Raw genomic sequence first — 19720 nt, 5'->3', positions numbered from 1 at the left:
CTCTTATTTGATCAGCATATAGATTTCATACATATAAAAACTTTTTGGATAGAATTTGTGACAACGAATCTAAACTATAGTTTGGTATTTAATATTCCAGCTGCGAGGTTTGTTCTTTTCGGGACGGAAAATACCATACATAGTACAATGGGAATTTATTTACCTATATGGAGACTCAAGAATGTCATGAAGTCCAATTCGTACTCTCTGGCCAATGAGCACAACATCGCTAGTTATTTTTCGGCTGACCTCCATCTTGTAGACAGTTTAAATGACTATTCGAAGAAAATTGTCTTCGCTTTGTGCATGCGTCTTGAAATTAACATTTTTCATTACATGTATGGTTTTATAATAATACCTTTAGATGTAGAATTATTCATATTCAGACATAAATTTCTCTCTCTCTCTCTCTCTCTCTCTCTCTCTCTCTCTCTCTCTATCTCTCTCTCTCTCTCTCTCTCATTTTGTATTTTTTTTTTTAAACTTAGCATTATCGTTACCCAACCACCCGAAGGTTTTCGGGTACATTTTTTTGTCATTTAGAATTATTTTATTCCTTTTCTAGCTCCGGTATCTGCTGTATTCTTATCGTTGCCAAATGCCTTGCGGCCTTATCTTGATTCTATTTTATTTATTTTACAACAGTATAAATCTTTGGAATTTATATTCTGTTTAATGTGGCCGTTGCTACTTTTGTTTCCCGCAAGGATGTCTCATACCAGTGTTTGTTTTCATGAGCGTGTTGTGTGATTCAACACCTAATCATTCTCAAAACAGCAGTAAGTGATAGTATTAATCATCATCATCCAAATGTGTTTTTTCTTCTTCATATTTTTAATTATTCAACTCTAGTGTTCCCATAAGGCATGCGTTATTCTTGTAGATGACTTTATTAGCAGAGCTTCTCCACTTTGGCAGAATGTTGCTTTGTACACATCTAATAGCACAGTAAGAACATCGTAAGAGTTGATACCCTGAAAGCCGGGGCCCTCTTAGACGAACTCATTCCCCCGTCATTTCCCAGTAGTCGAGAGACCAGCAACAAACGTTCTTCCATCCGCTCTTAGCCTGTCAAAATCGGGCAAAGAGAGAAATCATCCCGACAGGCTACAGGGACCGTGAGCAATGTCTTTGAAATTCATGGAGCCAAAATCAAAGCAGCAACCATGATTCAGATGTCCCTCATGGTTGTTGTACCCTAAAAGGGGCCGACGCAAGGGCCGAGAGAGGATGTTTGCGGGCCCTTCATCCTTTCCTAAAAGAAGGAGACAATCATTATGACTCTCCTTCTCCTACAGTGTGTCCCTTTGGTTCCCGTAGATGCCAGGCTAAACTCTTTGAAAGGTTTCGTCCGGCATCACGGACGGTGGCTGGATCCTCTCTAGGATTAAAGGATGATATCGGCTTTGGTTATGAGATTTAGATCTCTAGTAATCCCCACCCCATCCATGTCCGACCATCAGCCGAATCTGGTGCGATTAAACGAACATGTGTTTTTCCTTCTCCGGAAGGGTACACTAGATAGGGTGTTCAACGTGCAATATCTGGACTTCTATTCCCGATTATCCTAATACCAAATATGAGGGAACATTTCGGCTAATGATCTACATTTTCTTCTTAAACAGATTTTTGCACGGTGAACCTTTCCAAATGGAGTCCACGGCTTCCGTGATGAATGTCATAAGACCCGACAACTGGGATGTCTCCATCGATTTACAGGATGCGCACCTTCAAATCCATATCTTTTCCCCACAAATGAGATCAATAGGTGGACGACTGGTTTAACCATAATAACCGGTTGGAGTCTCTCAGGCCAGTTCTGTCTTGCATTTGGTCCATAGTGACTAGGCTGGGTCTTTTGCCAAACCTTGATAACAGAGCAGACGATATCCTGTCCTTTTTCGAGGCACCGAGGGCCAATATCACGTTGACGTCTCTTCTGTTTCTTTCTCCTTTGAAAACCGTGAAGTCTGCAGCGTACTAGGTTTCCAAAGGCAGACCGCTCTTGCGCCTTCACGTATCTCCATCTGATAAACTGATCACCACACATGGACTCTCTGAATTATCATTTTGATCTACGTCTTCATTTTCCATTATTATCTGATCTAGTGCACAAATCTGGACCGGGTTATGTCCGAAGTAATCATTCTCGGACCTAAACTCCACCTCTATTAATTCGCAGACGCGTCTGATTCGGAATGGGTCGATCTTCAAGAGCGAGAAGGATTTATTCTTCAGAGTACCTGGATCCTGGAAGAATTTGCTCTCTACATCAATAAGTTGGAAATTAGCGCAGACTTCATAATCCATCTGGGGGGGCCTTTACAAAATAAGACGTCGTTGAGTAATGGACGTTTCTCCGACAATACTTATGTGTTAGCTTTCCTTAAGAAACAGAGGCACACATACCCTTTTTATATCTGCATGCAAGTTTGGAAATTCTTTCAGTAGGCAACCTCCGAAGGGATTGCCTCTGAGTTCTTCATAGTCCTGGCAAAAATAATATTTTGTAGGACAGTCTGTCTATCAAGGGCAAAATATTACTTCATGGAATTTTCTCTGCAAGAAGGTTCCTTGTTCAGAATTCGATGGAGACCCTTGTTGGATTTATTTGCGATAAAGGTAAGCAACAGTCTTTCAATTTACGCATCACAGTCCCCAACCAGAAACTTTGGCAGTTGACGCATTCAGTTTTTAAGTGGGATCATGTGCTCGCTGACGCGTTCATGGTGATCACACACGTACTTCAAAACATAAGGGCCTCCACGGCTGAACTTATTTTAATAACCGTTATATAGCCCCAAGATTCGTGGTCAAACCACCTTCTCGACTTGCTTGTAGTCTCTTTGGACACCTGTCTTCATCATTTTACTGTGACGTCATCACCAACATTCAGTCACTCAAAACTCGCTCTTTGACTCATTCGAGTGGGTGATTGACTCGATTTTTATCCTTTCCGGCCTTTGACTTTGATGTGTTGGGTGTTTTGATTTCCACGCCATGAGATATACGTATTTTGATGTGAACTGCATGAAGAAACTGTTTATAGATTCCATACCACATCTACCCGATGAAATCTTTGACTTTTGGAGGGAAAGCGGTTGATATCAAATAAAAATAAAAAATAAAAACCAACAAACATTTACCATGTTTTATGGGTTTTACATTTGTTATCTTTATCTTTTATATATATCAATTTCACAAAAGTGCAACAGTTGTACGTTTTATATTTGTTCTTGTTGTACGTCATGTTTACATTTATTTTGTAAAGTTTATATTCCAAAAGATTTGCGCCATCCATTTTTCCACTGATGCGCGTATTAATTTTAAGAGTGAACGAACTCCTTACAGCTTTATATTTTTTCTCACATAACTAAATATTTACTACATATAACATGCTAAAAGTTATTCGAACGATTTGTAAAGAATAATATTAACAAATTTTGTAATAATGCAATCTGAAAATAATCAGCAAGACGAAAGTAACGCTAGGTTCGAAAACGAGAGTCTAACATGGTACTGCATGTTATAAATAAATCGCTACCCAATATGATCGACCGGACAGTGTTGACCTAATGTCATATCTACGAATGGTTGAACAAGATTTTGTCCAAATTAGTGGAGTACCTACATAGTTTGTCAATTCAACATGCAATTTTTTTTTTTTTTTTTTTTTTTTTTTTAATACATAGGTTGCAAATTAGCGGGCAGACTGTTCTCAAATGTTTTCATTTTACGACTGCTAAATGTGACGTAACATGTCTCCACAATAGAATATTTGTTGTTGTAAGCGTTTAAGCAAGCCACCACTCCTAACCCACGATGAATGGTCGAACTGATGATGCCTCTAGGATATGATTCATACAGTGCGTGGTACCACGTTTATTAATTTCTGCATGCATGCATGCACACACACACACACACACACACATATATATATATATATATATATATATATATATATATATATATATATATATATATATAAACTTTTGTCATAAATGAAAATGTGAGCAATCAATATGTGTGATTTAGTATTTACTTGTCATAAATAAACTTTTTTTCCCTAATAGAATGTTAAAAAATTAAATGAGCGAGAAATGACTTTTTAAAAAATACCATGTTTTTTTTCTCATCTTTTTGATAAAACGTTTTTTAAAAAAATTGGACGATTTTGTTTTGTCTTCGGATATTATTGAAAAGGTAGATAATTTAATTATACACATCAGCCTGAATCACTGTTACACAAACGCTTTTTAATCTTCATTTGTTTTTCAAACAAGCCTTTGTTTTTAAAAAGTGAATCTTGACAATGACGACTACTTTCTCGAATCCATCACAGCTCTTGCCTCTGGGTAGTTATGCACTTAAATTTGCCTTAAATAAGGGATGAATTTGATATTTTTAAAAATTGTAGCGTTCTTTTATTGCCATGTTTTTTATTTATACTCGTGACAATGTTGCAAAACAGTAGCAGCATGAAGGCGTAACCTATTTTCGATGTTAAGAACCCATTCCAGCTCTTTACTCTAGGTTAGTTTGTACTTTCATCTTGCTTCATTACATGGATACTTTGCCTTTCTTGAACTTAGCTTTGTTATTTAATTTGTTGCGTACTATTACTCACAAAAAGGATGCAGAAATAGACCAGTACGACGCTGTGTTTTATGGATGTCAGTTTGTCTCGTCATATATTTTCGTTAGTCCTGTATGTAAGACGTAATCACATGCTATTTATGTTTTAGTGATTCGTCTTACTACTCAAATAACGCTCTTATATAGCATGTTCCGATGTATGTTGACATCGGAACGAGTAGTCAAAGTTTTAGGAATATCACACTTGGCAGTCCATGTGGACACTACCACAAATTGATATGTAATTAATATAATTTCTGTGCTGGTTTTATCCTGGTTGAATCAAAATCTGACACTCACAAATGGATGCATTTTCATGTTCCATTGACATACATGTGAATTTGTTAAAATGTGACGGGAGTTGAGGTATGCCAAAGTATGTTCAAGTAGGTTCATGGTATCACGATACCAATTGTTTTTCCATAGACCTCATTGCTAATGTTTTGTGATATATACTTTCCATCCTACCTCATCATGCATGTCACACACTGTCATAGAGAATAATGTTAGATTGTCAGTTTGACAAAGACAAAACCAGTTACTCCATTGTATTTAAGAGAAATAACTCTGCTGGAACTAGACAGGGGTAAGAGTTATCTTGTCACATTTTCAGCCATGTGTACCAAAAGGCTTAACTTTTTCTTAAGCCTAACAGAAAGTACAGCTCTTACATAATTCACCAATCACAGCTAGTGTTGTTTATTTCTGAATACAATGTTCCCTACACATTAAGCTCTGCCCACCTGGGTTTGTATATTTGGTACCATTATACCTATAGCCAACCTTAATTGTTTCAATAATCTGTGATATAGCTCGGGACTATACAAGGAACAAACTTAGTCTCGCTTCTCAAAACAATTTTATGAGGTAACAAACTGTGTCATATATTAATGTGTATGTAATTGTCTTTGAACTATTTCAGCTGCTGTTTTCATATTTGTGCTTTACTACCAAACTATATTTTGGGAATAAAATGAATTGTTTTAACTATGAGTTGTACTCTATTTATATCAGCACTTATTGAACTTCACATGGGTGATATGGGTTAAATCACATTATATCATATTATGTAATAACTAGGTCAAAGGTCAATGTACCAAATAGTATGTACCTCTTCTACTTCAAAAAGCACAATTTTCTTAAAATTAAGGACTTTATATTTCTTTGGTAGATGCAGAACTTAACACCAGAGACAGGTGGACATAACCCAGTCTTATTATAAAGTATAAGCTTTGAACACTTTGTACTGTGTGCAGATACATGAGGTCACTAACCCCCTGTCCTCACACAAAGGTCTACCTACCCATCCTCTTTTAACACAAATAGAAAGCTTCCCTCCTTTGTGTTGTGAATAAAATTCATACAGTAAGCCAATCAGTCACCAAATATATTAGATCACAGCTTCTGAGTGGTTATGTTGGATTTGGGGAATAAAATACAGAAAAATGCCAAATATAAACAATAAGTACAGTGAGTCACATGGAGTTAAAAACAAGAGGAAAGTGTGTATCTAAAAGGGATATGTAGCTTATGATAAAGGAATTAAAGCTGGTAAAAGCAGCAGAGGCTTAACTTTATAAAAAAAAAGCCTAATAGAAAGTACAACTCTTAAATAATGCACCAATCACAACTAGCAGTGTTGTTGTTTATTTCTGAATACAATGTTCCCTACACCTTAACTTTTGCCCACCTGGGGTACAGTTTGTACCTTTATACCTCATGCGTGGGATATATTTCTTGAACGAAACAAAATGTTGCTTAGGAGTCAAATATTCATAATATATTTTTATTCATTTCACTAAAGAATATTATTTCAACTTAACCTGATTTTGGCATTCCCAGCTTTCATCGCTTTCAAGCCAACTGAAATGTAGGCCAGTTAAACTTGTAAACGGGTCCATTTTTTGTGAGAATTTGAATTTGTTAGAGAAAAGACATCAGAATAAGAAAAGTCTGACTAAAATATGACTTTACTTTGTAGAAAAGTGTCTTTATTGGTTGACATTTGTGTGAGATATTTCTGAATATTTTACTTCCGTTACAATGTTAGTCAACATCAGAACACACTACACAGTGCTGTTAGTTAGGCAGTAAGACCCTGACACCCAAAATATAAATATCAGTGTTGAGGTCAAAACTTGTAGGACTAATATTTTCGTTAGCGCTTTTCATTGTTTATTTGGTTTTAAGCCATATTTGACCAGCAATATATGAAGGACAAAATATGTAGATACTTTTGTTCTGAATATGTGATTAACAAGTAAGTAATAAGTGATTTCATTCTTTTTAAAGTGCTTATAAATTAGTATTTCTAATATATAAGCTGGATCTTGTAAAGTGCCTGGCTAGTCATAGAGTTTAAGACATCAACCCAGATATTTATGTTTTGCGTTAGAATTCTTACTGCCTAAATAACAGTGCTTGTTCTGAAGTCAAATAACATCATAATGAAAAGTCACATTTTCAAGAATATCTCACATACTTGGCAGCCCATATTGATGCTTTTCTACAAATTAAAGTAATAATGTTTTAGTCTGACTTTATTTGCTCTGTCTTTGTTCTAATAAATTCAAATTCTTACAGAAGCAAATGGATCTGTTTTCAAGTATTCATTGACCTACATTTCATTTGTCTGGAATGCAATGGAAGCCAGGAAAGCTGAAATCGAATTAATTTGAAGTATGTTTCTTTAACCAAAAAAATAAAAAATATATTAATATTGAAGAATGTGTTTAGATTGTTTCTTTTCAAGATTCTTCTCATCCTTTTATCCCACCAAGAAATATGGCTGCCATTACTAAAAGTAGACAAAAAGAAACATTTGCACCGCAGAATTTTACCAACTTTGATACCAAGATGCAGAGGCTTTTTAGCATTAGACAAATGATGTTGCCATCAGATAAAAAAAATGGAACCCTCTGAATTCTCAAACTGTTGTACCTGTATTTCCACCATCATCTGATCTAGTGGCTAAATAAACCTTGAAACATTTGTTTTCATCACATCACATCAAATGAGTATCCCACTGACTTGAATTTCTTTGCTTGCTAACTTCACTTGCATTCGACTATTAGGCAGATATCTTTCAGGTGAGTGATCTCAGGTCTGCTTGGGCCTCTTTAATTTTTTTGGGGTGGATATGTGTATGTCTTTTAACAGGCCAATAAAACAATTTTAGATGAATCTATTTTGTTGATAGTTTTGTAGATTTCTGTCATGAAAATAAGTTGAAAATTCCAGTACCACGTGTATTGTTAGAGTTATTTCAGGTAACTAGCCATCACACTTTGAGATACTTGATTATAATTGGAGTCCAATTGCAAACAACAAAGATGCTATCACATAGTGCAAAGTATGTAACCCTCGAGTTGTTAATGAATCACTTACGTCCATCTACTCAGATTAAGGAAAGAGTATAAAGTATATATGATGATAAAGCAAAGACAAGATGTTGCAGATAGTAATTTGAAGGCCTGTTTATTGTGTCTGGTGCTCTAATTAGGTCAGAAATGTGCCTTTTCAGCATTTTTTAAGTTTTTTGAGCTTGTTAGATGCATCTGGCTTACTGACTAAGTCATTGTTTTTATTGCTTTGTCAGAAAAGGACAGTATCTGTTTGATATTTGATTTTACTACTAGTCACTTTATTGTAACATCCTGGTTTCATGAAAGTTAAATACATGTAACTGCATGAGATCCCAAGTTAATAAATATTTCTATTTCATTTTATGATCCAAACCATAAATAGATTCTCATGTCATTTACTCATTCATATATTTCATAATTCATATTTTTGGTAATTCTCCAAATTATCAGCTTTTAATTAATTACTTTAACCCTAACCATTTGCCTTGTCTTTTTATTTCTTAGTATAGTGATGTATTGATACCTTGGTATGTTTATTTCTTAGTATAGTGATGTGTCCATACCTTGGTATGTTTATTTCTTAGTATAGTGATGTATTGATACCTTGGTATGTTTATTTCTTAGTACAGTGATGTATCCATACCTTGGTATGTTTATTTCTTAGTATAGTGATGTGTCCATACCTTGGTATGTTTATTTCTTAGTACAGTGATGTATCCATACCTTGGTATGTTTATTTCTTAGTATAGTGATGTATCCATACCTTGGTATGTTTATTTCTTAGTATAGTGATGTATTGATACCTAGGTGTGTTTATTTCTTAGTATAGTGATGTATCCATATCTTGGTATGTTTATTTCTTAGTATAGTGATGTATCCATACTTTGGTATGTTTATTTCCTAGTATAGTGATGTATTGATACCTTGGTATGTTTATTTCTTAGTATAGTAATGGATCCATACCTTGGTATGTTTATTTCTTCGTATAGTGATGTATCCATACCTTGGTATGTTTATTTCTTAGTATAGTGATGTATCCATACCTTGGTATGTTTATTTCTTAGTATAGTGATGTATCCATACCTTGGTATGTTTATATAAACTTAACAGCAGAATGGTGAAAATGTCACTTCCATTTTTTCTGCCATTAAAAGATGTCTTAAATTGAAACATTCCTTAAAACGTAATACAGAAAACTCATGCAAAAAATAAATTTTGATAAGAATCTGAATGTGGAGTGTTGTTGTTTTTGTAGGGTTTAATGCGATTTTTCAGCACATGATAGGCTATACATGGCGGTCAGTATTAATGGTGGAGGAAGAATCCGGGAAATCCCCTGAAAGAACCACCGACCCTCGAGAAGCTACTAGCAAGCTTTCTCACATACCCACATTGGCCGATTCCGAGACTCGAATCCATGCAGACAGAGGTGAGATGGCAGTGATCCGTAATGGAGAGCACTTTAGACCACTTGGCTACTCGGGGCCCTGAATGTGGAGTGTAATGAAAATGATACATTATTATGACTTCTAAATATTTATATAATTTTTTTAAAACCTATTTTCCTGAATGTTAGTTTCTCAAATTATGTTTCTTTTCTAAACATAATTGGGGCTATAAAATTTGAAAAATGAAGAAAAAAAAGAGAAAAAGAAATCAAGGGAGATAATGTGAAAGGGATTTCTTAAGGCCCAGTTATTTTCATAATCATTAAAGGTGAGGATCAGTTCCCAGGTCTCACTGTTGCAAAACATATCAACTTGTGTGTATACTAAATCCCATAAACCATATGCTCAGTAATTTTTTAAAATTTGAAACTTTAATCTTTAAATTTCAAAGGTTTTACTGTTTGATTGATAAACCTTAGTATACAAATGATATTCTTAATGTTTCTTATAAAATTTGTTTACATCTTCCAAAATACTAGTAACTGGATCAACTTTTTAAAAATAGTTCTTGCTTTATTATTTGGTTGGAAACTTTATCATATTTTTTTGGCCTTGCATGGAGATTCTCAAGGATATGAATTTTGCTTGTATGAGGGATACACCCAGATCTGCCATCACATAATGTGGCAGCCAATCATGGCCGTTACAACTTTTTTAAGGAGTAATCAGCAATAAACAACATAGACCCTGGACTGCCAGCACGTTATATAATGGCAGACTGGACTGCCAGCACATTACTGTATGTAATGGCAGACTGGACTGCCAGCACATTATATAATGGCAGACTGGACTGCCAGCACATTACTGTATGTAATGGCAGACTGGACTGGCAGCACATTACTGTATGTTATGGCAGACTGGACTGCCAGCACATTACTGTATGTAATGGCAGACCGGACTGCCAGCACATTATATAATGGCAGACTGGACTGCCAGCACATTACTGTATGTAATGGCAGATGAAACTCCATGTTGTTTGGAATTGGACCCAAGTTGTTAATGAGTGTACACAATGTATAATCTTTTATTTATAAGCAAGGAAGGTATGAATTGCTTTTCTTCATTTGAAATTATGTTAATGGAATAGTGCTTATCTTCGTTTCAAATTATAATAATGAAATATTGCTGTCTTTTCTTTTTTTCAGAGTTGGTCGACAAATGTATTGGATCAAAGATTCATATTATTATGAAGAATGACAAGGAGATTGTTGGCATTCTTCTGGGATTTGATGACTATGTCAGTATCCTTTGTACAAGTTTATGTTGTCATGGCAACTATTTTCTTTTTGTTTGTGTTGCATATTTGATACTAGGGTGAAATATGCCAAATATCGATACTATTCTCAGTACACATCCCACAATATGATGCATTATCAATACAGTTCAACTTGATGATCTTTTCATTTTGAGAAGGTCTTTCATTTGTAGAATGGTACCATTTTACATGTGTTGACATATTGTATTTCCTGTAGGCAGACTGCAGACAGAAATATATTTGTCATCTGTCATTATTCCATTTTCATCCATGTCGTTTTTCAGTCTTTCATTTTCATCCATGTTATCTGTCATTATATCATTTTCAGCTGTGTCATCTGCCAATATGCCATTTTAAGCCTAGACTACATTTCAAAGAAAGTTCTTCGAAACCAGATGTCAGTGATTTTAATTCATCCCTTAAGGCCACTTTCAGGCTGTTCCATTTGATCATATGTAGGACTCATTATGCCCATTGTTTTTGACTGCACAAATGTTTTAAAAACATAATAATAATTCATGTCTTCACTTAAATCTGTAAGGCATTAGGTGTCATCTTCTGAAAAGAAATAGTGCATAGCTGCCAAGTGTCCAGTTTTTCCCGTATTTGTCCTGTCATTTTGACCTGAATACGGGTGTATATTTTTCTTGTTAAAAATCAGTTTTTTGTAATAATTAAAAAAAAATTACAAATTTCCCTGCAGTTTTCTGTATAGAATGGGGGCCCAGTTCCATTATTATAGTAAATTTATTGCATTTATATTGGGTTGTTGGGTTCTAAAATATGATTGGTTCATTTGAAATGGAGGCTATTGTGCCAGTCTTTAAGTGCAATATTAGATTGCACACAGCATATGCCACTATGACTGTATCTATCTTCATCTTGGCAATGCAGAAGGAAAAGCAGAAAATTCAGAATTTTCTTCAGTTTAGATTCGTGAAACCTTCTTGCAAAGGAGAAATTCTGTGTTTTTGTAAATTGTGTAATTGCAATTTCACTATTGGGCATGGAGTAGCCCATGACATTTAACTGCCTGATAAAGCAAATAAACATCAGATTGCTGCTTCATCATCAACACTGCTTGAACTTGCAGTTTTTATAAATACCAGTTATAGCAGAGTTATTGCCCTTGATTGTTAGACCCACATGCTTTTGCACATGCCCAGTATTGTTTACCATTGATGCAGCACCTCCTATTTATTATTGGATTTCGGTTTAAATTTAGCATGCATCTTGATCTTCATGGCACCTAGGCCAAGTATGACTATCAGCATTTTGTGCCTCATCATTTAGCCAAGTTATAGCCCCTGATTGTCAGATCCACCCTTGATTTCAGTGGAGTGACACCTTTATTTGTGATTGGCTTTGAGCCTGAGCCTAGATTATCAGGATTCTGCTTCATTATTTAATAGTGGTATGATTGCTCCTTGTTTACTGCACATCAAGCAAACTTGGCATGTAGATTGATACTGGTGATACCTCAGGTGTCAACATTATTTTTCATTTAGTACAGTTATGACCCTTTATTGTCAAATCCATTTACTTTTATTTTTTTCATATAAACGACCTTCTTTTTAGGATTTTAGACAGATTTAGCATCCAGCTTATTACTGATGAGAACTTGGGAGTTTTATTATCAGTATATACTCAGCATACCACATCATTTCTGTGCAGTAATTCTCTAGCTGTGACAGTTTATGTACATAACACCATGGTTTAGTTTGATTTTTTGGCATTTGATTTCTGTCATCAGTTAGCACAGGATTCTGATTGTTAGATCTTTTTTCTTCCACAGAATAAAATCCTGTAATTATTATTGGAGTTAAAGAAAATTTTGTATGCAGCCCAATATAGATGTAACTTAAAGGAACATTTTGTATGCAGCCCAATATAGATGTAACTTAAGCAAATTTTGTATGCAGCCCAATATAGATGTAACTTAAGCAAAATTTTGTATGCAGCCCAATAAAGATGTAACTTAAAGCAAAATTTTGTATGCAGCCCAATATAGATGTAACTTAAAGCAAAATTTCGTATGCAGCCCAATGTAGATGTAACTTAAAGCAAAATTTTGTATGCAGCCCAATATAGATGTAACTTAAGCAAAATTTGTATGCAGCCCAATATAGATATAACATAAGCAAAATTTTGTATGCAGCCCAATATAGATGTAACTTAAAGCAAAATTTTGTATGCAGCCCAATATAGATGTAACTTAAGCAAAATTTTGTATGCAGCCCAATATAGATGTAACTTAAAGCAAAATTTGATAATCTTAACCTTGTATCATCAGGTGGAGTTATATCCCCTGAATGTTGGACTCTTATTTTGCACACAGCTTTATACTGTTGATACTTCACCTGGGTTCCATTAACAATATTCTGTCTCATCATTAGTATCTTCCTTTGCAAAGGACCTTACCCATTTGCTATATCTCCATTGTCACTCTACCATTTCTTCTGCAGAACTTCACTCTCTTTTAAAAAAAAAAATACAAAAACTTGGGACATCATTTCCTGAAACTTGCTTGTTGACCTTGAATTTAAAATAAATGGTCTTTATTATTCTTTTTTAACCCTATCAGCTATCCAGTCAGTTTGTTATGTTATTTTTCAACCAAGTGAAATTCAGTCATGTGAATTTTTGTGTTTGTTAAATTCCTTGACCATTGACATAGACATGGTTTTGGAAGATGTAACAGAATTGTAAGTATCAGAGCATTTTTATTTTGTTACATTAGGTATTAGAGCATTGTTTTGTTATATTAGATATCTGAGTATTGTTACATTAAGTATGAGCATTGTTATTTTGTTAGATTAAGTATGGGGCCATCTATTTAGTACATACACATGGAGGGGGGAGGGGGGATTAACCCAAACGGATACACTTACGTATTGGGGGTGTGTGGCTACTTATAATGTATGTACATGTAGGAAATGGTGGTGGTTGTGAAACTTCGATAATAATTTATCTAATATGTAGCCAGTTAGACTGTCGGCATTTGATTTTAGTGGAAACTAGACAAACTTACGTTGGTGGACTGTTTTATTAAACACATTAATATTATTAATACTTGATTGTTTCAGCATGGATTAAATCTAGGCCGTTCAGTAGAATTGGGGAGTGGGTGTCAAGCATATGTAGGCAGGTGGTGTATGTAAGAAAGTATGCATGTGTAGGGGAGAGGGGTTAAGCTTTGCCAGATTTTTGCATACATACTAAACAGATGGCCCCTGTCTAAGCATTATTTTGTTGCATTAAGTATAAGCATCATTTTGTTGCATTAAGTATGAACATTGTTATTTTGTTACATTAATTATCTGAGCATTGTTATTTTGTTACATTAATTATCTGATTGTTATTTTGTTGCATTAAGTATCTGAACATTGTTATTTTGTTGCATTAAGTATCTGAACATTGTTATTATGTTACATTAAGCTAAAAAGGTTATAGAGTCTTGATTAATTATAGCAATTGAATGATATTTAGACAGTGTTAGATGTTGGTTTTTTGTGCTGTGTTTAATATGTCAACAACTTTAAATACTACTCGAGTACTTAGAAAAATTTGTCTTACTCATGGATCATAGAGGATAACTCTGTTGGTATCAACAGTTCATCCTGGCGCGTAGTCATCCCCAAAACAGTGGTACAAAAAGTCCAGATTATGCTCTTCAACATCCTCTAACCACACTGACAATTGCATGCTACATATATAGTGTGTCAAGGAAATTCATTTAAAGTGAACAAGTCACTTTGGCCAATCCAAAAATGACGTTGATGCTAAGTGTTGCAGAAATTACCAAATCCAGAAGACAGAAATTTATGGCTAGAATGAAGAGAACCAATATGTTGGGTAAGATGCTTAACAAATCAGTGTAAATTTTCAAAAGGGCCATTGTAAGAGGCATATGATATTCGCAACAACCTGGGGCTGCCATTTTGTGGAGTTTTTATTCTAGTTGGGGGGGGGACTCTCGATGGCGAAGCTCACCCAGAGCGCATAAACTTGCAGTGCCCCCCCCCACTTTGACAGCCACTGAAGTATCTTGCACCAGCTATGTGCATTCAAGTGTTTGAAAAATAAGATGGTAATAAGATAGTAATGTTTGATTAAAAAAAGTCTGTTGTTGAAATTGTGGGTTTCTTTTCTTAAATTTAAAGGCTGTTTATATTTTCTTAGCAAAGAAATAAAGAAAGAAAGAAAAAAACAGCAGTTGTCAGCAGTATTATCAGCAAGATTGAGTATTCAAATAGTTATGAGTGAGTATTCAAATAGTTATGAGTGAGTATTCTAGTAGTTATTAGCGAGTTTTCAAATAGTCATGATTGACTATTCAAATAGTCATGATTGAGTATTCAAATAGTTATGATCGAGTAATCAAATAGTTATGATCGAGTATTCAGATAGTATGCAAGTAGATTATTCATTTAACATTTACAGTTTCACATGTAGTTTTCTCCATACTAGTCTTAAAACATTGACATAATTTTTCAGTGAGAGCACCCCCGAAGGCAGAAGAGTGACAAAATTGGACCAAATTTTGTTGAATGGAAACAATATCACAATGGTGAGTATCAACCAACCACAATACAATGGTAAGGTCAGTATTTCCCTTTACGCACAGTTGTGCGTCAGGGACACACGCTGGAGAAAATTGATGCACACATTTTGTTGCCGTTCGTTTTTTTGATGCAAAGGATTTTCATAATATTATCAGGATTTATTTAATACCCAATGCATTGGACGATGTATGGCATCGTATATACTTTGAGTATAGGCATTGACTGGTTCCCCGCTTTGTTTGCTCCCTGTCTTGCGCTCCTCTATTCGTATAGCAAAGTGCAACGCAGGGAACATATAAAACAATGAACCAGACTAGCATAGGCAATGTTATGACTGAGTAGCTTCCCCTAATCTCGCAAGCTTCTCGCGATTTCCATCGAGCTCAGCAAGCTGTCATCTAGATGTTTAATCTCAAGGCTTGTTGCACTAGAAAGTGATCACCAGATTAAAACATCATGCACTAAAATGCAATAGCGAAGAAAGTGAAAGAAGCAGAACATAAAAGAGTACCCGTGGAACTAACTTTAATGAAAAATGGAGAAAATAATTCCCTTGACTGGAATACGGCACATTCATTATGATTACCGGTGCGACTTCTGATTGCGTGATTGCAAAGACTGCAAAAGTGAATAATCTTTTCGTGACAGGATTTTAGAATTTTCAAAAATCTGCCCTCGTTTGCCATAAGATATCTGGAGAACACATTATAACCTAAGACATTATTTCACAACAATGAAATCAGTAAACTTGCAGAGACAAATGCGTTTTTTGGATTACAAAGTCAGTGGGTCATTGCAGATTTTGTTTGTTTTTAACTATTGCTGCAATAAAAGAAAGATCTTAAAGTTCAAGTGTAACTTATTAGAAAGAAGATGAATCATTATCCTCCTGGATATTTGAATAAATGTGTTGTAGGACGAAGTACAATGAAACCTATGATAGTATACATTTTATGAAAGGCAGCATAGATGTTAAAAATGTTAAAATAAAAAACGTAACAAAAACGCATTTTATTCTCAATAAATAAAAAACAAAAAAAAATGTTCCAGTAGTTTTTAGGCAACACAAAAATCCATATTTTACTTATTTACATGCTACATACCAGTTTTAAAGTTTTAATGATACAAATATGAAAAAATGTCAAAAGTTTTAAACCGTAGTCCAGATAACATTGAATTTTTTTTTCACTCAATGTCGTTATCACCATCTGACTGATCTGACCACTCTATGGTTTCCTCCATATAATTTATATTGTCCAGCTTTTCCTTTAGGCAGAGATTTGCAATACACAAACACTACATCTCGCACTCTCTTGCACTGCATACGGTTTCGCTTTTTCGTGTGAATGAAGTCATATAAAAAATGCAAAAAAAATAAAAAATGTAAAAAAAAGCATTTTTCGATGTAAAATAAAAAACGAAAGAAACGTTTTTATCATCTATGAAAGGCAGTAAATTAACTCCCATTTCGTTAGAAAGATTTATTTGGCTTTCTGTATTGGCTTATATGTAATGTGTTGGGCTATAATACTGCTTGAGGAGACTGTTAAAAGTACGACTTTAAAAGAAAAAGGAACTAATACAATTATTCTGTAAATGGATAATGCATTTGTTTGTTAATTGTGCATGTTGGTATATTTGTATGTTTAGAGAGAGAGAGAGAGCGAGAATGTTGTGCAAGTTGCAATATCCTATTTCAAGCTGAAAAAGTACGAGTCATATGAAAATTTGTCAGTATTTTTTTGACCCCCACATTTTTTATTTGACCCCCAGTTTTGACACCAAGGGTTTTTTTGTACCCTCAATTTTACACCCCTGGGGGATACACTGGGTAAGGTTAAGATCATAAGGGAGTCAAAATTTAAACTGGTCTTTAACATTTATCTTGTGAAATGAGGCTTTTTACTTCTAAAGACAGGTACTTGCTTAGCAGATGGTTATTACTGCAGTGCTATTTATGACAGACTCTGTACACTTGATCCTTCAAGGCTAAGACTCCAGCATATGCTGCCATGGATACTTGCTTGTAAGTCATGTCCAAGTACAATTAACATAGACCCTGATATAGGGGCCCTGGGTGACTGATGGTCTAAAGCACTTGCTTTTATCGATCACTGTCATCTCAGCTCTTTAAATGTGGGTTCAAGTCTTGGGCTCAGCCTATATGGGTATGTGAGAAAGCTTGCCAGTAGTTTGAGTCGGTGATTCTTACAGAGGTTTTCCTGGGTTCTTCCTCCACTAGTTGTACTGGCCGCCATGTGTAGTCTATCATCCACTAAAAAATGGTGTTAAACAGAGACCTTATCCACCATTGCAATAATATGCTAGCAGATCAGGGTCTGTGTTTTTTTGTTCTACTGAATGCTTCTAACAAACTGCGTAGACCTTGATCTTCCCACACATTACACAACAGCATATTAGGGTCTGTGCAGTTTGCACTTGATCCTGACTTTCAAGCAAGTATATATGGCACCAACCTGTTGTTAGTGAGCGACGAGTTTTGAATTTTGACATTTAAGGAAGGTTTGACTATACTTGAAACATGGGTATTGTAGACTAGGTTTGAGATTTAGGTGTCAAAATATTTTTTTTTGTCCTTTCCATATTCATGCAGTACTAACTAAATATCATTATTTTTACTACATGTCTTTGATTGTTTGGACCATTGTTATTGCTTTTGTAAACGTTACTCCACTTTACCTTAAACCTTCGTCTTGTTTTCAGCTCGTGCCCGGTGGAGATGGTCCAGAAGTATAGCAAGAGGATGTTACAATCTACTGTAAAGTCTGGACAATAAACTTGTATACTTATGAAGTGAAGATAGTGTGCATTTAATTTTTAAATGCACTTATCAGTATAAAAATGCTTATGATGCGACATTGTTACAGAGTTTTGATACTCAAACTTATCAGTGCATTTTAATGTGGTTTTGCATTAAATATCATTACTTTAAGAAAGGTTTCTATGCAGAATCATCAGAAGATAAATAGTCCTTATGAAATCATCAGTTACACGGCAAAGAAAAACTTTAATGACAAAGTTTAGGCCTTGAACTTTCCTTTCCAGTTTTAAAAACACATGTGCTTGCTTTGGGTAAAAAAATACCCGAAGGCCAATATGCATATATTTCCCATATATGCTAATTTGTACGGATTTGATTACTTACCAGATTTCACAGTATGTTGGCAGCTTAGCTGTTATGTCATTGTAAATAATCATTAAAATTGTGCACATTTGTTCTTGTTTTCTTTTATCTTGGCGTTATTTCATACCTTTAAACAGCTCACTTAAAATGTACATAATCCAGTCTACATTAATGCTAGATGAAGCCTGCATTATCTTTAATGTAAAATTAGATAGCAGAAAGAAAAGTCTCCATCACAAGCTGTGATTTATTTTAAGTTGTATTTTATCAACGTTTTCGTATCTTTTAAATTGTATAAAACTACATTGCTTCATTCAGTAAGATTGGCAACACACAAACACAGACTGCCTATAGAGACTGGCAACACACACAAACACAGACTGACTATAGACACTGGCAACACACACAAACACAGACTGGCTATAGAGACTGGCAACACACAAACACAGACTGACTATAGAGACTGGCAACACACAAACACAGACTGACTATAGAGACTGGCAACGCACACAAACACCGACTATAGAGACTGGCAACACACACAAACACACAGACTGACTATAGAGACTGGCAACACACACAAACACAGACTGACTATAGAGGCTGGCAACACAAACACACAGATTGACTATAGAGACTGGCAACACACACAAACACTGACTGTAGAGACTGGCAACACACAAACACACAGACTGACTATAGAGACTGGCAACACACAAGCACACTGACTATAGAGACTGGCAACACACAAACAGACTGGCTATAGAGACTGGCAACACACAAACAAACAGACTGACTATAGAGACTGCCAACACACACAAACACACCGACTATAGGGACTGGTAACACAAACAAACAGACTGGCAACACACAAACACAGACTAACTATAGAAACTGGCAAGAAATGGCACTACATGGCAAAATCTAACAGTCAAGAAAAGTTGCATGCTGTGAGCAATGTGTGCAAGTATTGTTTCAGCTGTTGAAGAGCTTGCCGACAGACATTTAACTGAGAAATACATCATCTTTACTTGACTGAATTAAGTATACGTTTTCTAAGAGCAATCTTTCAAGAGCTTAGTTTACAAACTGAAAACTCAATGTTATTCCCTCTTGATATGAGCATTCGTCACCATGTTGATAATTCCAGACAGAAATGGCTTTTCATTAACATTTTCCCTCTGAACTGACAGTGGCTAATGCATACATGCCAACCCCCTGAGAGGTATAAGCGTAATTATTGCTGTTATATCTGGCATAATTGTGTAATTAGGGCTTCAAAAGTGTAATATATATATTACATGCCA

The 19720-nt window shown here is 35.1% G+C and overlaps 1 protein-coding gene across 1 annotated transcript; it reads left to right on the top strand.

Moving 5' to 3' along the window:
• Window positions 1-4238: 4238 nt before the first annotated feature.
• On the top strand, window positions 4239-18504 carry LOC149790417 (U6 snRNA-associated Sm-like protein LSm5). The gene is made up of 5 exons (XM_089972465.1): window positions 4239-4355; window positions 10594-10689; window positions 13381-13408; window positions 15201-15273; window positions 17993-18504. The coding sequence occupies exons 1-5, from the start codon at window positions 4313-4315 to the stop codon at window positions 18023-18025; spliced, it is 273 nt and encodes a 90-aa protein (XP_089828591.1). The 5' UTR covers window positions 4239-4312; the 3' UTR covers window positions 18026-18504.
• The last annotated feature ends 1216 nt before the right edge of the window (window positions 18505-19720 follow it).

Source organism: Sinohyriopsis cumingii, chromosome 10 (genome assembly GCF_028554795.1).
Source record: "Sinohyriopsis cumingii isolate HCF-2022 chromosome 10, ASM2855479v2, whole genome shotgun sequence".
NCBI classification, from domain to species: Eukaryota; Metazoa; Mollusca; class Bivalvia; order Unionida; family Unionidae; genus Sinohyriopsis; species Sinohyriopsis cumingii.
Note: the sequence above shows the minus strand (reverse complement) of the source record. Positions and strands in the feature narration are given on the sequence as shown.

Coding starts and splice junctions, on each gene's coding strand:
- LOC149790417 (XM_089972465.1), top strand. CDS start 4,313: ATGACGACTACTTTCTCGAATCCATCACAGCTCTTGCCTCTGG. Junction 10,690..13,380: donor GGGATTTGATGACTATGTCA/GTATCCTTTGTA, acceptor CCATTGACATAG/ACATGGTTTTGGAAGATGTA. Junction 13,409..15,200: donor TTGGAAGATGTAACAGAATT/GTAAGTATCAGA, acceptor ATAATTTTTCAG/TGAGAGCACCCCCGAAGGCA.